Source organism: Zophobas morio, unplaced genomic scaffold (assembly GCF_036711695.1).
Source record: "Zophobas morio isolate AGI-343-1 ecotype UQ-CSIRO unplaced genomic scaffold, CSIRO_AGI_Zmor_V1 ptg000023l, whole genome shotgun sequence".
Classification (NCBI taxonomy): Eukaryota; Metazoa; Arthropoda; class Insecta; order Coleoptera; family Tenebrionidae; genus Zophobas; species Zophobas morio.
In genome coordinates, this window is record NW_026972128.1 from 10,047,583 (window position 1) to 10,067,713 (window position 20,131).

General features: G+C 30.3%; 1 protein-coding gene across 2 annotated transcripts in view; it reads left to right on the top strand.

Moving 5' to 3' along the window:
- The window catches only part of LOC135134741 (uncharacterized), a 384,863-nt gene that overhangs the window by 216,563 nt on the left and 148,169 nt on the right, over positions 1 to 20,131 (top strand). For both annotated transcript variants that reach the window (XM_064063549.1, XM_064063550.1), the window contains exon 3: positions 4,379 to 4,584. In XM_064063549.1, coding sequence (XP_063919619.1) covers positions 4,379 to 4,584 — 206 coding nt within the window. The remainder of the gene's footprint in view (positions 1 to 4,378; positions 4,585 to 20,131) is intronic.

Consider the following 20,131-nt stretch of genomic DNA (forward strand, 5'->3'; position numbering starts at 1 on the left):
TGTCTTAGATTACGTTCACCTAATCCCAACTTGTCATGTTTGTCAGTTCAGTAAGTGTACATTTCTAGCTTATCGTACAAAATTTGCTTGAATTATTTTCCTAATTACCTTGTGTACGACACTACATTAATAAAGTTTGTTGTAAAGCTTTATTTCTTGAGAAAGTGAAATTTTATCAAAACTAAAAACTTAATAGGGGCAATTCTGAATAACCTGTTAAAGTTTAAAGGTTGTTAAAAAATAAACAGCCAATCAGATTTACGAATTTAACTCGTTACTATGGAAATTTGCAATTTAACACCCTCTAAATTCAACAAGTTTGATTCAGAATTGCTCCTATCAAAGGTTATTTCAACAGAACTTCTCTAGTCTCTCTACATTCCAGCAAATCCCACTTTTTTGAAAAATGATAAAAATTCTTGCGATTTTTATTTTCTGATAATCTCTATGAAGTTAAAACCAGTGGCGTAAATAGCACTTCCCCAGCTTTTTTACTCGAATTTAAAAATTTTTAATTTTTCTTTGCTTTGTTTCTTCAGTTTTCCGATTTGCATTTTTTCGAGTTTTCACGTTAATTTTTTGTTTTAATTTTCAAACTGTTGAATTTTTTAATTTATAAATTCTGCAATTTTTTGATTTTTTAATTTTTCATTTTTTCAAATTTTCGATTTGTAACTTCGTTTCGGATTTTATTTTTTTTATTTTTATAAATTTTCGATTTTTCAATGTTCCGATTTACAATTTTTTAAAGTCTCCCGTTTCTTCAAGTTTTCGCTTTGCAATTTTTCGATTTATCATATTTTTGTTCCTCTCCGAGTTTTCATTTTTCAATTTTCCAGCTTTTGGATGTTTCAGTTTTTGGATTTTGCAATTTTTCGATTTGTAATTACACGAGTTTGAAATTTTAATTTTTAATTTTACGATTTTTCAGTTTTACTTTTCTTCAATTTTTCGTTTCGGTTTTTGTTTTATTTTTTTTCAATTTTTCGATTTTATAATGTTTATTTTTTCATTGTCAATTTTTTAAATTTTCGGATTTTTCAATTTTTTAGTTTTTCAATTTTTCGATTCTTTAGTTTTTCATTCTTTCAAATTTTCGATTTGCAGTTTTTCGTTTCGGTTTTTTATTTTATTTATTTTTATAATTTTTCGATTTTTCAAGGTTCCCATTTTATAATTTTTCGTTTTTTCAAAATTTTCTGTCTCTTCAAGTTTTCGATTTGCAATTTTTCAATTTCTAATATTTTCATAGTTTCGTCAGTTTTACGAATTGTAACTTTCCGAGTTTTCGTTTTTCAATTTTTCAGTTTTTCGATTTTCCAGCTTTTGGATGTTTCAGTTTATGGATTTTGTAATTTTTCGATTTGTAATTACACGAGTTTGAAATTTTTAATTTTTTAATTTTACGATTTTTCAGTTTCACTTTTCTTCAATTTTTCGTTACGGTTTTTGTTTTCTTTTTTTTTCAATTTTTCGATTTTATGTTTATTTTTTCAATGTCAATTTTTTAAATTTTTGGATTTTCCAATTTTTTAGTTTTTTATATTTTTCGATCCTTTAATTTTTCATTTTTTCAAATTTTCGATTTGTAGTTTTTCGTTTCGGTTTTTTATTTTATTTATTTTTATAATTTTTCGATTTTTCAATCTTCCCATTTTATAATTTTTTGTTTTTTCAAAATTTTCTGTGTCTTCAAGTTTTCGATTTGCAATTTTTCAATTTTTAATATTTTTTTTCGTCAGTTTTACGAATTGTAACTCTCCGAGTTTTCATTTTAAAATTTTTCAGTTTTTCGCTTTTCCAGCTTTTGGATGTTTCAGTTTTTGGATTTTGCAATTTTTCGTTTTGTAATTTCACGAGTTTTAATTTTTTTATTCAATTTTTCGTTTCGGCTTTTTGTTTCCTTTTTTTCAATATTTCGATTTTTCAAAATCTGTTTTCTTAATGTTATTGTTTTCAATGTCAAATTTTTCAATTTTGGGATTTTTCGATTTTTCAAATTTTAGATTTTTAATTTTTCGTTTCGTCAACTAGAGTTTTCCGTTTCTCGTTTTTTAAATTTTTCGATTTGAAATTTTTCTAGTTTTCATTTTAAATATGCAATAATAATAATTATACTTTTTAATTTATTCGATTTTGCAAGCTTTCGATTTTAATTTTAGAATTTCTCGATATTTAATTTTTCAGTTTTCCTATATTTCAGTGCTATAGTTTTTTGAATTTACAATTTTGACGACTCCATAATTTCTCGATTTAACAATTTTTGGGTTTATCAATTTTTCTATTCATTAACTTAAGTTTCTCGATTTTTAGTCCTTCAATGTTTCAATTTTTCATTTATTCAGTTTCTTGATCTGAAATTTTTCGATTTTCTACTTTTTCGATTTTGCAGTTTCACGTTTTTTCAGTTTTTCGATTTTTCAATTTTTCCGATTTTTTAGTTTTTCGATTTTTAATTTTCAACATTTTCGATTAGAAAATGGAAATATTGCAACATTGTAAAACTGAAAAATCAAACTGAAATTACGAAAAAGTACAATATGAAAACTTCCAAATATAAGACTTGGAAGTCAAGAACTTGAAAAACTGAAGAAATGAAAAAGTGAAAAACCGAAAAAACGAATTATTCTAAAATCAAAATGTTGAAAATTAAAGAAATTGGAAAATTGGGTATTTGAGAAATCCAAAAATTAAAAAATCAGAGACTGAAAATCTGAAAAATGGAATAAGCAAAACATTATAAAATTGAAAGAAACATTGAAAAATGAGAAAATGAAAAATAAAAATCAAAAACTTGAAACACTGTAGAAACGAAAAATTGAAAAATCGAAAAATTAAAAATTGCAAATCGAAAAACTGAAGAAAAGCTAAAATACCATTCCTAAATTTTCTGAAAAATGGAGTGTGTCGTTCTTATTTTAATCAATATTGCCTCATATATTTTTTTGCATAAGTAATTCTAAAATCACATGATACACCACAATTACATAATCATCAATCATCATATTTTGCATATTTCAGAGAGGATTTATTAGGCAAAATTTTGAGATGACGTCATCATTTTTTGGGAAGGGGATAAATTATTACGTTTTCGATAACGGTTTAACATGATTACCTTGACTTCAAAACGTTTGCAAAATTTCAACACCTTCGGTTTTGCCGTTTCAAAGCTAAATTGCAAAATATACGTTTTTAACTTTAGGCTAAAATTTGAACACGAATTCATAAACCACATGTGAAGGATTATCTTATTTTATAAAATTGACTTGATATTATTACCTAACGTAAATTTTAGAAATTACGTCATCCTATTGTTGGTGAAAATGTTTATCCAAATTTTGGTTAGCGATTCACCATTTACAAGATATTCCTAACTCACATATAAAATTGGACAACTATCGGTCCAGTCGTTTCGTAGATTATATTATCTGTCTAATAAAAATTCGAACAGACGGCAAAATGTTACTCCTACTATATAATTTGGATTTTTTTGAGAAAAGTTTGGATGCCTAGGGTAAAACTTAAAGTCACAAGTATGCTTAGTATATTATTTTATAAAATTTGAATGGCATTTACTAAGCAACAGTTTGAGGTCACGTCAACAATTTGTAGACGGGGATGATTAGACAAATTTTGATTATCAGTTTATTATCATTTACACGATATTTCTTACATATATTAAAATTTGACTACAACAACAGACAGACGAAAAGATTAATTCATTTCAAAGGAACTTGAGATTGTAATATAATCCAAAAAGCACACAATCAGACAATGACTAAGTTTACTGCTTCTTCAGCGACCAGTAGACCCGTTTTTCCGAAGATGACATAATTTTGGCAGTGTCCTGTAGATAAACAGAATTAATGTTCAAAATGTAGCATCTGTGACAACAAAGAAAATGTGTTTTGGGTAACATCATTTAGCAATTATGTTTTTCAGAAAATATAAATTTCATAATCAAACAATGCTTGATTTCTCACAGTACAACATATAAAACCAAAATCCCTTAAAGACTATTAAGGGAGCGCATGGGACAAAATACAAAAAAAATCTTATAAACGTTCGTGTTCTTTGCGTCTCCGGGGGCGGATATCCAGTCACCGGATAAGAGGGGAATTTATAATGTCTTAAAGTGTAATAGAAACTTATATAACATGTTCTTGTGACCTCAACCCTTTGTTTTCCGTTTATATCACCATTTATTTACAACTCGATTGTATCTCTTAAGTGCACTTAAATTTAATTACGACGAGATTTATTGGGTACGTTTTAAAAAGGGGAACAAATAAGTCGATAAATAGTGGCACATTGTATGTTCAAAAAACAATTGTGTTGTCTCGTGCAGCGTATTTATGGGACAAATACATTGTTGCAGACGTGCGAGCGCTAAGGGACATGCACATCAAAGTGCCGGAAGCTGTAAGAGTAGGAGATTCCGTGACATTGGCTTGCGATTACGATCTGGAATCTGCAGCCCTTTACACCATCAAGTGGTATCGATATGACTCCGAATTCTACAGATATGTGCCCAAGGAGTCGCCGGCATCCAAAGTTTTCCCCACGCCGCATCTCATCGTCGACGTGAGTATAGCTTTACTCTGTCGCACTTCTTTACTTACAAAATGATGATCAACCGTTTTATTTTCTTTCTCTGATGAAATTAACAATAACAACACACAGGTAAGAATATGTATCGGTAAAATCTGACATCGATTTTGGTTTAAGTTGACGACCCAATCACAAGTTGTCTTGATTATGTAATTGTAGTAGGTACTCGTAATAGCCTCACTTTTGAATTCACATTATAAATTTATTAGAAACAAATATTTTGAAATGTTTTTATGAGTAGGAAAAGGTTAAATTTTCGCAGAATATTAAAAATATACATCGCTTCAGAGAAAATTTGTGTATTTTTTTTATATTTATTTAATTAACTCATTATTTGTCTGTCGAGGCAATAAAATTATTACGAATGTGGGTGTTATTCACGCAAGTACGTAATTACGTGAGTTAAACAAAAGAACGTGGAAGATGAAGTGTGTACCAGTTTAAGTAAAATTTAAAAAACACGTTTCAGTTGGATGGGAATAAATGTTATAGTTGTATTTTAAACACTACCAGTAAGTTAAACTCGTATAGCTTCCGTCGTTACAACATTAATGCCACTAGTGCTAATTTAGTGTGTGGTAGATTAAACGGATGCGCGATTACCTCAAAGTTTCCAATTTGGTATAAGGACGAACCCTAAGTTCTCGGACCGACGCCAAAAAACTATATAACTAATCCACACTCAGGTCATATTTTGTAAATCAGCTCAAAACGTAGACAGTTGTCTTGCAAGTGGATCTTTGAATTTTATAATATATATTATTTATTATAGTATACCCAATGTTCTGGAATGCTTGCAGCTTTAGTTTCGTGAACAACTGCCGATCACTTTTCAAAATTACCTAAAAAAATATTTCGACCTCTCGAGTTACTTTCGGTTTCATTTCTTTGATACCGAAGTTAAACTTCGATAAAAAAAAGATATTCGAAACATTTGGTTTGAAATTGATTTTTTTCAAAAAATCCTAAAAATTGTAGTAATGAAGACGAAAGTAAGGTCTAGAGGTCCAAATCTACATGTAAATGTGTTTAGATAATTTTCGAAAATGATCCAGAAAGTCTCAAAATTTTTATAATTTTCATACTATTGGAAAATAAGTTGTGGAAATCTAAATTTACAAAAAACTTCTTCAACTGGAAAAAGGGTCCAAACTTTCATTAGGGCATATGGCAATTTTTAATTCCAAATCAAATATGTCTAAAATCTTCCTCCGGGATCATAAGCTTGCTATAAATCAGTAGATGAAGATACATGTTCCATGATTTTTTAAATTTTTTGGCAACTTTTCCCAAAGCTCAATTTTCCCATAGCTCAATTTTTCAAAATGAAAATTTCGACCCTTTTTCGAACAACTTCGAAAATTACCTATAGACATTTTCTGATCAAGTTTGAGTTCTAGAAGTTATTTTCGGCCTTATTTCAAAATTCTAACTACAATAATTTCTATTGGCAATTGTGAAAAAATGGTGGGACTTATTGAAGAAATGAAGTCGAATGTAACTTTTAGAGGTCGAAATCTACATGTAACTTTCGAAAATGGTATAAAAAGGGCCAAAATTTTCGTACCAGTGTACTGAAAAATTGAACTTTTGAAAAAACTTGTAAAAATCCACGAAAAATTCTGAGGTACAGATATCGAAGTGTTGATTCGTAAATTATAGTGTGTTAATAGTCCCCTATTAAGATTTTCGAAATGTTAGGTTCGAAATTCATATTTTTTTAGGTCCAACTATTGCAATATTTTAATGAGGATTCTGTGAACGTGGTAGGAGATAACGAAAAATGAAGCGGAAAGTAACTTGTCGAAATCTACAGAAAGTGTCGTCAGGTCAGAAAAAAATTCAAAATTTTCATTAGGACATATGACAGATTTTAGTATTTAAACAAATTGTGGATTTGTTTTATTTTGCTTTTTTTTTCTTAATATATATTAGGGTTGATTTTTTTTGTGTTGAGTCTCGTGTGAAAATATGTTAGTTTATCATGTTTTAAGACCCTCCGCCAAAGGACAGCTCAAAAAAAAAAAAATTTAAGAAGTAGCTCCAAATTCTTACAAAAGTTCCCAAATCGTCAAAAATTGATTTTCTTTTTGTTTAATTTTGTTTTTCTCGTTACGGTAATGTTTTATAGACGAAAAAAAAAAGTTTCACAAGTTTTTAGCTCAAAATATTAATTGTTAAAGGTAGCTCATAATTTTTTTTAATTTGCAAAAGCATTGCTTTAGATGTTTCGAGCGACTTTTTAATATCTGTATTAAGCTTCAATGAATGTTTTACCTTTTAATTAATGAGACAATCGATGAAAATACACCACGAGATGGAAAAAAAAATCAAACACAATGCTGGAAATAATTTTTTAATAACTCGATATTTTTATATAAACAGTTACAACATTTTAACAACATTTAAATAAACTTTGTTATGAATTCTAGAAGCAGATTGTAAATTTATACAATTTTAAAGCTTACAGTCGCTCGAAAAGATCTAAGGCAATGCTCTTGTAAATTAAAAAAAAAATTATGAGCGACCTTTAAAAATTAATATTTTGAACTAAAAATTTGGCAAACTTATTTTTTTTCGTCTATAATATATTACTGTAACGAGAAAAACAAAATTATATAAAAAGAAAATCAATTTTTGACAATTGGGCAACTTTTTAAAAATTTGGAGCGACTTCTTAAAAAATTTTTTTTGAGCTGTCCTTTGGAGGAGGGTCTTAAAACATGATAAACTAACATAATTATTTTCACACGAGGCTCAAAAAATAGTCGTCTTTTTGCGCCACCCTAATATACATAGGCATCTTTTCACAACAAGAAACTTAAAACTTGGTTAAAATGGTACATTTTTGCAAGGAAATATGGATTTTGCAATTATGAGACGGAGCCTAATTGCAAAATCGATATTTTTTTATACAAATTTTCCATTTTAAATATGTTTTAAGTTTCATGCTGTGAAAAGAAGTCTACACATATTAAAACAAAAAGGCAAAATGTAAGCCCGCCCACCCGCCCTAACTCGATTGTAATGATTTTTTTACTCTCCCTGAACCAAGGAGGCGAGCTTAACTGCAAAATACTTATTTCTTTAGACGAAATTAAAAACATGTTTTTGAGTATCGTGTTGTTCAAACAATGTATGTATATTAAGAAAAAAAGGTAAAATATAAACCCCTCCCACTCCTCCCACCCACCCCATCTCAATTGTGATGAGTTTTTCTTATTCTTAGAAACTTGAAACATGTTTAAAATGGTCAATTTTTGTAGGGAAATAGGATTTTACAATTAGGCTGCGCCTCTAGATCTGGCACCGAATGAAAACTTCATTACTATATATTTAGATCAGGACAGGTATGGCTGGAGCTTAATCTTTGGCTTTAATATTTTCTTAATATACACAGTATTGTTTGAACAACACGATACTCAAAAACATGTTTTTAATTTCTCGTAGAGAAATAAGGATTTTGCAGTTAAGCTCCGCCCCCTTGGCTCTCGACGAATAAAAAAAATCATCACAATTGAAATAGGGCGGGTGGACGGGGCTCCCTTTTGCGTTTTTCTCTTAATATGTGTACACTTATTTCGATACCAAGAAACTAAAAACTAAAAAACATGCCTAAAATGGTAAATTTTTGTAGTAATCAACTTAAAGCCGCCACTTTTTTTCTACAACTCCTTTAAATACCGCAAAAGTTGAACAAAGTTGCTATCAACGGTAACATGTTTACTTTAATTTTAACAGCAAAATTTAAGCTAGGCAAAGAAAAAAATGAGTAGTAAAGTATAGAAAGCATAAAAAACAAAATATGCGAATCAAATGTAAAAAAAATTTCAAGAGATTCCTTCAGTTTCACCAAAAAAAAACACAATGGGACTCTGAGTACCCTGAGATTCTTTCACTTTTAAGAAAAAGTAATACTAAGAGCCCCCGAGATTCTTTCAGTTTTTCAAAAAAAAAAAAAAAAACACTAGGGGAATCCGAGATTCTTCTGCTTTTTAGAAGAAAATAACAGTAGGCGACGCCGAGATTGTTTTGGCTTTTAGAAAAAAAAAATAACACTAGGGGCCCCCGAGATTCTTTCGCAATTTAGAAAAAAGTAACACTAGAAACCCCCGAGATTCTTTATTCAACTTCACCAAAACAAAAGCACCACAAGGGTATCCCGAGATTCTTTCGTCTTTAAGAAAAAAAGTAATACTAGAGGCCCTCAAGATTCTTTCAGCTTCTCTAATAAAAAACACTAGGGGACTCCGAGATCCTTGCGTCTTTTAGAAAAAAATAACACTAGGGACTCTTGAGATTCTTTCTTATTTTATCAAATATTTCTAAAATCTTGCTCCGGGATCACAAACACGCTATATTTTGGAATCAGTACATGGAGAAACATATCCCAGAATTTTTTAGCGCTTTTTGACAACATTGTCCAAAGCTCAATTTTTTAGTGTAAAAATTTCAACCCATTTTCGACCACCTTTCAAAACTACCTAAAGACAAAAATTATTTTTGGCATGATTTCTTCCATAACTCGTATCATTTTTTTCAGAATTCAGAAAAAAATTGAATTCCAAACTGAATATTATTATACTTTTTGAATCAGCACGTCGAGATGAATTTTAGAAAGTTTAATTTTTCTATATGAAAATTTCGACTCTTTTCGGCCACTTTTGAAAATGTTGACCTCCAGAAGTTATTTTCTATCTCATTTCTTTGATAACTAAGGTAAAGTTCGACAAAAACAAAATATATTAGGTTCAAAATTGAAGTTTAAAAAAAAAATCCTAAATAATACTGTAATTTCTATCGGCGTTTGTGGAAAAATGGTGGGACATATCGAAGAAATAAGGCCAAAAATAACTTCTAGAGGTCGAAATCTATATGTGAATGTGTTTAGGTAATTTTCGAAAATGGTCCAAAAAGGACCGAGTGGAAATTTTCATTTGGGCACATGATAATGATTTTTAGGATTAAAAAAAATAAATTCAAATCGAATATTTATAAAATATAGCTCCGAGACCATAAACCGGTATATTTTTCGGATCAGTACATGGAGATACAACTTTTTAGCAACTTTTTCCGAAGCGCAGTTTTTTAATATGAAAATTTCAACCTTTTTTCGACCACCTTTGGAAATTACCTAATGACATTTTGTAAACTCTAACCTGCACAAGTTATTTTCAACCTCATTTCTTGCATATATACCACCATTTTTCCAGAATCCTTCATTGAAATACGGTAATTTTTAGGAAAAAAAAAAAAGAATTCCAAACTGAATACTGGTGAAATCTTACTTTGGAACGATAAGCACGCTATATATATTTTTTTGATAAACACATCGAGATCGATTTTTTTCCCAAAACTCAATTTTTCTAAATGAAAATTTCAACTCTTCCTCGGCCACCTTTAAAAATTACCTAAAGACATTTTTTTTATACATTTTGACCGTCACAAATTATTTTTGGCCTTATTTCTTTGATAACCAAGCTAAATTTGGATAAAAGCAAGATCTTAAAAATATTTGGCTGTAAATTGAATGTTTTCAAAAAATCCTAAACATTAGCGTAAATTCTATTGGCGTTTGTGGAAAAATGGTGGGATTTGTCGAAAAAATGAGGCCGAAAATGACTTCTAGAAGTTGAAATCGACGTGTAAATGTGTTTAGGTAATTTTCGGAAATGATAGAAAAAAGACCGAAATTTTCGTAACGGGGAGCACTGAAAAATTGAGATTTTGAAAAACTTGTTTAAAAATCCACAAAAAGTCAGAGATAAATATCAACGTGCTAACTCAAAAAATATAGTGTGTTTATGATCGCCTAGTAACATTTTCTAAATATTAGATTTTTTTAATTCCAAAAATTAGCATATTTCAAAATAATGTCATCATGTCGAAAAAGAGTCGAAGTTTTTATTAGGGTATATGGCAAATTTTAGGATAAAAAATAAAAAATTGAATTTCAAAACAATTATTTCTAAAATTTTGCTCCGGGACTATAAACACGCTATATTTTTCGAAATTACTACATATATATCCCGCAATCTTCTCTAGCTTTTTTGGCACTTTTATCCAAAGCTCAATTTTTGAAAATGAAAATTTCAACCTCTTTATTTTCGGCCACCGTTCGAAATTACCTAGAGACATCTTGGTGGAGTCCGACCTGCAGACGTTATTTCCGATCTCATTTCTGCCATCACCCCTACAATTTTTTCCAGAATCATCCACTGAAATATGGAAATTTTTAAGAATAAAAAAAAATGAATTACAAACTGAATATAAGCACGCTACATTCTTTTGAATTAATAGGTCAAGATCCATCTTTTCCGAAGCCCAATTGGTCGTGATGAAAGGCATTTTCGTGTAAATTTTGACCTCCAGAAGTTACCTTCTGCCTCATTTCCTCGATGACTCATTTTTCCAAAATCTCCCATTGAAACACGACAATTTTTAATAATTAAAAGATAATAATTTCAATGTTAATATTATTTCTAAAACCTTGCTCCAAACTTAATAAACACGCTATATTTTTGGAATCAGCACATAGATTCTATATCCCAGAATTTTTTGTAGATTTTTCGACAACTTTTCCAAACGGTCAATTTTTCAATACTCTCCTCTTATAAAAATTTCGATCCCACCAAAAATGATCAAATGACATTTTCTTATAAACTTCGACCTCCAAGGGTTACTTTCGGCCCCATTCTTTTATAACTCCTAGCATTTTTCCTGCATGTTTTTTTTGTAGTTCTGCAGGCACTGACATTTGTCTTCAAAATGGAGGTACCCAAAGAAAAAATAATGGCTGAATCATCCAGAGTATTAAAGACCGTATGATCCAAAACTTTTCAATGAAGAGTTAATGTAATGGAAAGAAATAAAACAAGCTTACGTGCGCTCATCATAATCTTCCTTTATTTGGAATGTTTTGGATCATGTTCTACAACTATCAACTAATTATTGTGCGTACGTAGGTGCAAAGCTAAAAGAGTGAATTAGAAATTCTGTAGTTGTTTTTGCTTAATGACAAATGTAGATAACTATTTCAAATAAAATATTCTCATTAATAAACTTGATTACGTCTAAGAAATTTTGAAATCTTGAAGAATTTGTGTTTTGTATTCTCGGTGGAAGAATCTAGTTTCACTTTTTGGGTGCTTATTTTATTTGCTTGAAATTTAACTTATTTAGAAGTATTTTAAATATTTAACTTTAATTTTTCTATTCATTACGTTTAATTTTTTTACACTATGATACATGGTGTCAGCAACTTGAATATTGATTGTTACTTTCAGAGAGAATATAGATAAAACATAAAAAACACCGCTTTAAGATGAGTAGAAATTGGAAAAAAATCTAGGCAAAACTGAGGTTCACAAATAAACCCGATGTGAAGCCGAGGATTGTAACAATAATAACAATAACCGTGTTTTAATAAACGCTGAATTTTCAGACTTTAAGTTTTTTTTATTTTTCAAAAATCTAAAAGCATTACTTCACACATTCACTAAAAAGTTAAAATCAATAAAAATTCCTGGCCCTGCATACGTATTAGATTTCTTTAACCTAACTACTAAACTTCTAAGCCTCATCAGCATGTTGCAGGAAATTTGCTTGAAGCTATTCGAACTAAAGCCAGATTTACTACTTTGATACTAGTTTGCAGTGAATATGGTCCAATGCAAAAAATATTTGCTTTTATTTTTACTTTTCAATTAACGAGGAAATTCTAAATCACATCGTTTCAAGGTGAAGTATAATCCAATCTGAAGGCAAGATTGAGATGAGCCAGATGCAAGTAATGGCATTAGCAATCTCGGTAAACTTGAGTCATTTGTAATGCGAGACTTAAAATTCCATGCATATTTTATCTCATGTGCTACGTCTCCACCAAATTTTTTACAAAGTTTCATAAATAAATCCCACACATCAAGCTCAACTCACTAAATTCAATCTACTTGTTAATTACTGTTGATATTTGTTTTAATAAATTAGGTGCACCTATCTGTCAATCGGCACGCAATAATATTGCAGATTTGATGCAAATTACTAATGATTGTTGGACTTTCCCATCGAACGTACTGATATGATACAAATTATACATTAATTTGTTGTAAATTGTTATTTGAATTACCTTCACAGCCAAGTGAACTAATTCCTTGCTACGTTTTATTTCCCTGTAATTATTGTTTGATGGGGGAGTCAAGTATTGTGCTATACTTATTATTGTTTGCTTAAATAAAACAAAAAATAATTGATGTTGAACTTCGTTCTAACATCATCTACATTTTCAGATTTTATTTGTTTTTCCGAAAGTCACTTTTGATTGAATTGCCTCTGGATGTGTAGTTATTTTTTAATCAATGAAAAGTCTGGATTTTACTACTACGAAACATATTTTTAGATCATTGTAGTACTATATACGGCGATACAATATCACATATGAAAAAAATATTAAAATGAGCCAAGATTTTTGTAAAGGAAAAATTAACAATGAACGTTGTAAGGATTTAAAACAGGACAGATCTTTGATGATTCGCTGTTCCGGTGTGAACCAAGGCTAATTTAGATAGTTTTGTAGAAGTACATTCAGATTCAGACCTAAGTTGTCCTTCAGTTTTAAATTTTATTGCGACAAACTATTTCTTGCCAGGGTTATAGAAATGGTAAGTTTAAGTCAGTTTATAAACCACTCTCCAACAAAATGTCAAGTGTTTCTTTAGTATCATTATTACCTTCAAAGAAACGTTTCTTATACATGTGTTTTTCAAATTCTCCACTATGTGATTTACAACGACAATAATTTTAAAGTGATTTGATATTTCAGTTGGAATGGAAGACCTGTATATTAGTACTTTAGATCTTATTTTAGTATTATTTATTCTCTTTATACTTCCCTGCGACGTTCAATTCAAGAGTTTATTGGCAGTCGTAACAACTGAGTTTGTACTCAACAATGCCATTGTATTCTATTGTGTTTTTTAGTTTATGGTACATTTTGCACCAGTATCTCTCAGTTTTTAAACAAACAGTGTCAGAAACATATTCCTTGCATCCACGACAATGGGTGGCAACATGTTAACAAAAAATATTAACTTCTCCAATCTCTGACGTACAACAAATACGACATGCAAATCAAGGAGTACTTTTTAAAGAAGATTTTATTAGTTCAAATTTGATTTAAGGTTGAATAATTTCATTTAATTTAACGCTTAACGCTTTTATATCTTAGAAATGACTATTAAAAATAAACATATTGTCTTATCATTTCAAAACCAGCTCATTCAATTTGCCTAAAATTTTGAAATACAACCACGTTTTGATTACATTGTACATAATTATCAAAATCTACATCAAACATATTTATCCACAACAAAAAGATCATTACTGAAACATTTACTATGACATGCAAAGAGACCTTGTTGTTTTTCGAGGGCAAGGAAAGTTCTTCACCTAAATATTTTTCAGGTTTGAAGTTTTAGCATACTTTAATTCTTACTGGAATTTAATTTTTATGCACCGATATACAGTAAAATTTATAAATATATATGTACCTACATGTAATTTTAGGCACGATTTAAATATTTTTAAATAGTCACAATTCGAAGTCTGTACATTCCATAAAGATTTAAAGTTCCTGTTGTTTGAATAGAAAATATAGAAGTGTTTTCATGAAAAATGAGGCAAACTGTATGAAGTATTCTTTTATTTCTTATTACGTAAAATTCTGAATATAAATCTCAAATCTTCGACATTTAGTTCAGTTTTCAGGCTTCAGAAGTATGTGCAGTTTGTTGAGTTTAAGTTAAATTCCTGTATAGTTTGATAAATAAACTTCTTTCCGTGATATTTATGAAACGTCAGTCAGGAGTTAATTGAAAACCCGTAGCCCGTATGTAGCGCAACTTGTTTAAAATACGACGTGAAAAATCAACTTGAAATTTTAAGAAAAAACGAAGCATTTTCTTTACGATCCCAGAGAAACGTGGAGAGACAATAAAATTCGTTGACACTTCTGAACTTGATAAATCGGTGTCCGAGCATGGACGAACAAAAGAAAAAATGTAACCTGACATATTCGTAAAAAATTGTTTCGTCCTTGAATTTCCTTATAAATTTGATACTTTAAGATCCGGGCTAGCAAGTGTGCGCGTGTGTGTGAAATAACATTTATCTCCTGATCCTGATTTTAAACGACTTCCTATGAAATTTTCAGACAATCCTTTTTGGATCGAATCGAATTTCATTCCTAGATTCATATAAAATCGTCATTGTGTGAAATGTTTTCTAAATTGCGGAAAACAAATAAAAACAGTGTTTTTTCTTATTTGCAATGGCAAGATGTCATTCCGACATTACAGCAAGATGGATAGCGCGCAACTTTACTTTAATCTGGCCTTATTTAGGAAAGAGAAAAGCAAAGACTCGAGTTTTAGTTGACAGTTGAAGTGGCTGCAAGTTTTTCCTTGACAACAGTTGATCCAGACTCCTTTTTGCAGAGTTTTATACTTTTCCACTTAATTCGATGAAAAAATTAATTGCGGATAAACCGGGCCCAAGTAGTCCTTAAAAAATAACAAAAACGTTATTTAAAAATGGCTACTGTTATTGCGTTCAGCGCAGTGATTTATCGCGTAATTATTTCATAACGTCATGCTCGACATATGTTGCCGCCATCCCCCGGAAGCTGAAAGATTAAAGTTTTACAGCGGGTCCTGCAAGGACAAAAAATACACTGTGTTAACATTAGTTTATCACCTCCAAGTTTTCGCTGAAAGATTTATGGCTGCCAAAGCTCCATTTTTACTTCCAGGCGATAGGTAAGGGAAGTATTGTAATAGGATACCTTTGACGAACGTCTCAATTCACGTTTTTCATGGACTAAGAAAATATATACCTTCAATCTCCAAAACTAACGATATGATTGCCTTAAAATTTTAAACGTACATTTATTTCGTGTTTATCTGAGATAATACTCAACTAGATTTTTAAAATCTTGATAAGAAATTAATCTTCGGGAAGTTACACAACATTCGCAACGATTACGTAACTCAAATATACGCCCCAACATTCTTGTGCCTCGGTATATACTTCTATTTTCTACGACCGCTTACAAAGTCGTAATTAATGAAATGTGGTACTCTTTAGATGCGGAAGAACCTCAGTGCAAATAATTTCGGAGATTTTTGTAAAAGCCTTTCATCATGTTCCATTCATGTTAATTTGCTTCTGTGAACTCCTGAAATTTCGCTTTCTGTTATGAATGATCATGTTTGTCCCTAAAGATCGATCCCCGACAGTCAGAAAGTGTGTGTGTAAGTGAGCGGAATGGAAGAGCCTCGGGACAGTGTAAACATGCAAACAGGATATGTGTGTGGATTACCGCTATTATAAAAGGACACTTTATCCTGTCCCTTCCGTTACTTATTGTATTTATGAATACACAAATCATACCCTTTATGAGGCGCGCTTTTAAATTAACTTTCATAAAAAGCGCTGAGCTTTACACCCTTTCGCAGATTACGCGGTACTTAATATGTATATAACGATGACCTTTGTTTAATGTTTGACATTACTTTAAGGGTGCGATAGACGAAAATGCTTCGAATTTTCTTCAGTTTTGGCACAAAAACGGATTCGATTATAGGTTATGTCTTAAACCTGGTCATGCTTTTTGTTTGTAACCTGGAAAAATGATAAACGACTGCATAAAAAATGTTTCCTTAAAGCTTTTGAAAATATGAAAGCGACTTTTACAGTTACAACCCTAAATTTAGCTTTAGAGTTAATAACAATGAATAAATTTAAAATAAATAATAACAATTAAAAAGATTAGTAATACGAATTAAACTGAGTACGTATTGTTCGATCAATAACAAAATGGGAGAGCTTTTTTTACAGGTAAATTTTATAAAATAACATACTCCTGTATTTGTGGTTTATGAATCCGCCTTGAGGTTTTCTAGCATTTGCAGTTTTCAGGTTAGAACAGTCACTTATTTATATTGATATTAGAAATCACCTTGTCTTCTTGTGGAAATAAATTTTAAGAAAAACTAATAACTTTAATTTGGTTTATCTATTGCAGACTTTGATATTTGGCAATTACACATGTTTTTCAGCATTTCCTTTTTGAAACGAAACATAAATTTAATTTCTATCTGTGGTTTAGATTGGTATAATTTAGTTTCCTTGAACGTTTGACAAACATTTGCGATTTTGTCTATTAAATAAATCCGTGATACCTGAATGTTCGTTTCTCGTAGTAAAATCCTATCAACTTCCTGCTCAGCAAACAAGATCTCAACACAAAAAACCGCCCTACCAATAAATCTCTTCAGAAATTAGGATTTCGGCTCCGGCTGCAATACATCAATTAACGTCTCAACAATTACGAAACAATTAAAACGGGTTTTACTTGTAAAATTGGGACCGATACACGGATATAAATCAATAAGGCTTTTGTGTGAAGCACGAGCCATTTATTTTGACTTAAATTCGGCAAGGATAAAAGACATGACAATAGTCCGTTTACCGTTGTCCTTTATGTCGTTCAGCCTGCTGGGAGCTGTCGACTATCATCAGTCATATCCTGACACTTGACGGGTAAACCCCTCTAAACTGATGGCCTCTCCTTTTGCACTCCTGCATCGTCACAGGTCTCACGCCTCATGCCTCCTGTCAACGATATCCTTCAATCAATATATTATTTCTCGGTCACATATCAATTATACTGTTGTGCCGAGATAAATTGCCCTTAAAAATATGGCTTCGCTTGTCCGGAAGTCTAAAATATTGTATGCTGCCACACAAAGAATCCGAACGAACCCTAAACCACCTTAAAGTTTTCAAGAGGTTGAATCGAAAATCCCATTCTTTGTATAAGAAAAAAACCCAAGTGAGTCGTCTTGACGACTTTCGGTACAAGCTCATCGGTTTTAATGACACGCACAATATATATAAAAGGACAAACATGGAAAATCGGTTTTCAGTACCGGAAGAACAACGTTAAAATGGCTTCGAAAACAGAAAAAAAAAGTATTTCGAAACATGGTGCTACAAACGACCTGCTTTACGTCTTGGTTATTTCGATTGCAAATAACCTGACATGAACGTTATGCTGTATTAGAGATTTTAAATTTATTTGCAACAAAATTAAATTTAAATCAAGCTTTCACATATGACAATTAAAATCGCTAATTCACACCAAAAATACATACGTTTGTGCTTATTTTTGAACAGGATAATCCACCTTATTGTTTGTAACATAATTATTGTTTAAATTGGTTTGTTCGGACCGATAGTAAATACAACAGTCTCTTTGATTTCGTTTAACAAACAACACTGCCAGTTTGATAGATTTTTTGCTTTAAATAAAATAAAATTATTTGTGAAAAATGGAATAAAATTAAATAGGTATTTTATTATTTTTCCATTAACCAGAATGTATCGTTAAAAATTAATTTTTAATAAATAAGTGATATTCGTAACTTCATAAATGTGGAGGTTGCCAAAATATTTATGTTCACACATTGAATTTGATTATAAAATGAAAAACTAGAACAATTTGAAATATTTAAAATATGATTTCAGTTGGGTGTAATATATTTAATTAAAGCAGCACGAAACAATGTATGTAACGAAAGTTTAAATAAATAGTAAACAGCATTGGTATATTATTGAAATTTTAATCTAAACTAAAAGAAAATAGAAATTACTTAGCTAAAATATAGTCATAGCCACACATAAAATACAATAACTAAATAACTAAATAGAAACGGTTAGTCTTTTAGAGTCGAACAACTTCTATCAACGTGATTTTTCATATATCAATATTATGTGTATATTGAATGGCGCAATCAATTGTCATCAAATGTTTAAACTCATTTGTGCAGACATTGTCTGTTACTGTATAAAAACTTCGAGTCACCAGCGTCTTAAAACTATTTCTAGAGGCTGACTGCATTCTTTCACTCTAAATAAATTTCTGTAGTGAGTTATTTTGACGATTTTGCTTCACGATTTCAAGGATGAGCAACTTTACCAACCCTGTTAATGACGTCAATTTGCAAATTGCACTCAGCACTGTAGCAAGACAAAATCGTTGAAAGTGAGCTCTAAAGGCATCGTCATTTATCCTCTACCGCAATTTAGATCTTAATTAAGGTTTTGTCGGAGAAATACAAGTTCTACCTTTTCTAGTAAAAGTAAAAGTAGAAAAGTTTAAAGGTCGAGGTGTTTGTAGTGTGTTGATAAATGAAATTTCATTTTATGAAAAAAATACATTGTGGTGTTTTATTTTACAGTAATGATGTTGGAAAGACAAACAAATCCTGTTTTTCTTCGGTTATGTACATAGTATAAGATATGTTTCCTAGATCTATTTTTCCAAACAAGTAACGAGACATTTCCATTGTTAGTCTGAAAAAATGAATACATTGTACACCGCTTTCCATTATTTTTATGTTTTTTTTGTAACCCCATTAAAGTTCAGCTTTTTATCTGCCCCTCACTGAGAGATTATAACGAATGGGGTCATTTACACAAAGTGAGAAGAAAATAAATGTATCATATGAAAATTTATTTAGATATTATATACAGTATGATAAAAAAATTAAGAAAGGATTTGTATTTTAACTGTAATTTTTATTAAATCAATTGATTATTATTAAATGTTTTTCAAATTGTTTTATTAGAAATAATTCACACAACACATGATTTAAAATTTGAAAACGATCTTTCAACATCGACAGAGGTTATTGGAGAAAATTTTGAATTCTATATTATATCTGGATCTACATCCACAGTTACAAATTTGTCCTTCCCAAATTTTACTCACAAGCAACAAGATATTAAAACCTACATTTTTTCCTAAAACAGACTTAAATTTCTTAAAAACTTTTTCATTTATTTTACCTTGAACATTGAATAGTTTTTGAAAACAATTTGTTACTTGCTAAATAGAATCCACCAGTACTAAATTGTTGGATTCAAGTTTTAAAATTGTATCAGCAACTATGGAAAAATTAGCTGAAATAAATGCCAATTGGCAGTTCTGTTTTAGCAAAAATTATTTTAGAGTCGCTATTAAAGAATCTAAAATAATTTTTGCATCATCTGACAGCTCATTAACAAAATTCTTAACTGCGTTGTAGTTTTTTGTATAAAATACACTGGCATTTAACAAAGTTCCCCACCTAGTTACAACAGGTTATGGAGGTAGTGGTATATTAGGCAATCCATTTCGATAAAACTGTACTCTCAAAGGTGATTTAACAACAATTTTTTTAGCATTATTGGCTAAATTATTTACTATTGGAAATAAATTTCTAATCTCCTCAGCCATTCTATTCATACCATGCGCTAAGCATGTAATATGGGTTAAGCGAGAAAAAAATATTTTTAGGTTGGATGAAGCTTTGCAGATGTATGTAGCAGCATCTGATGGTTCCGATAGAAAAAAGTTCGTTAAACCTTCATAACTGAACCTTGTTTCCAAAGCATTTGTGCTGATCAAATATAAAGTGCC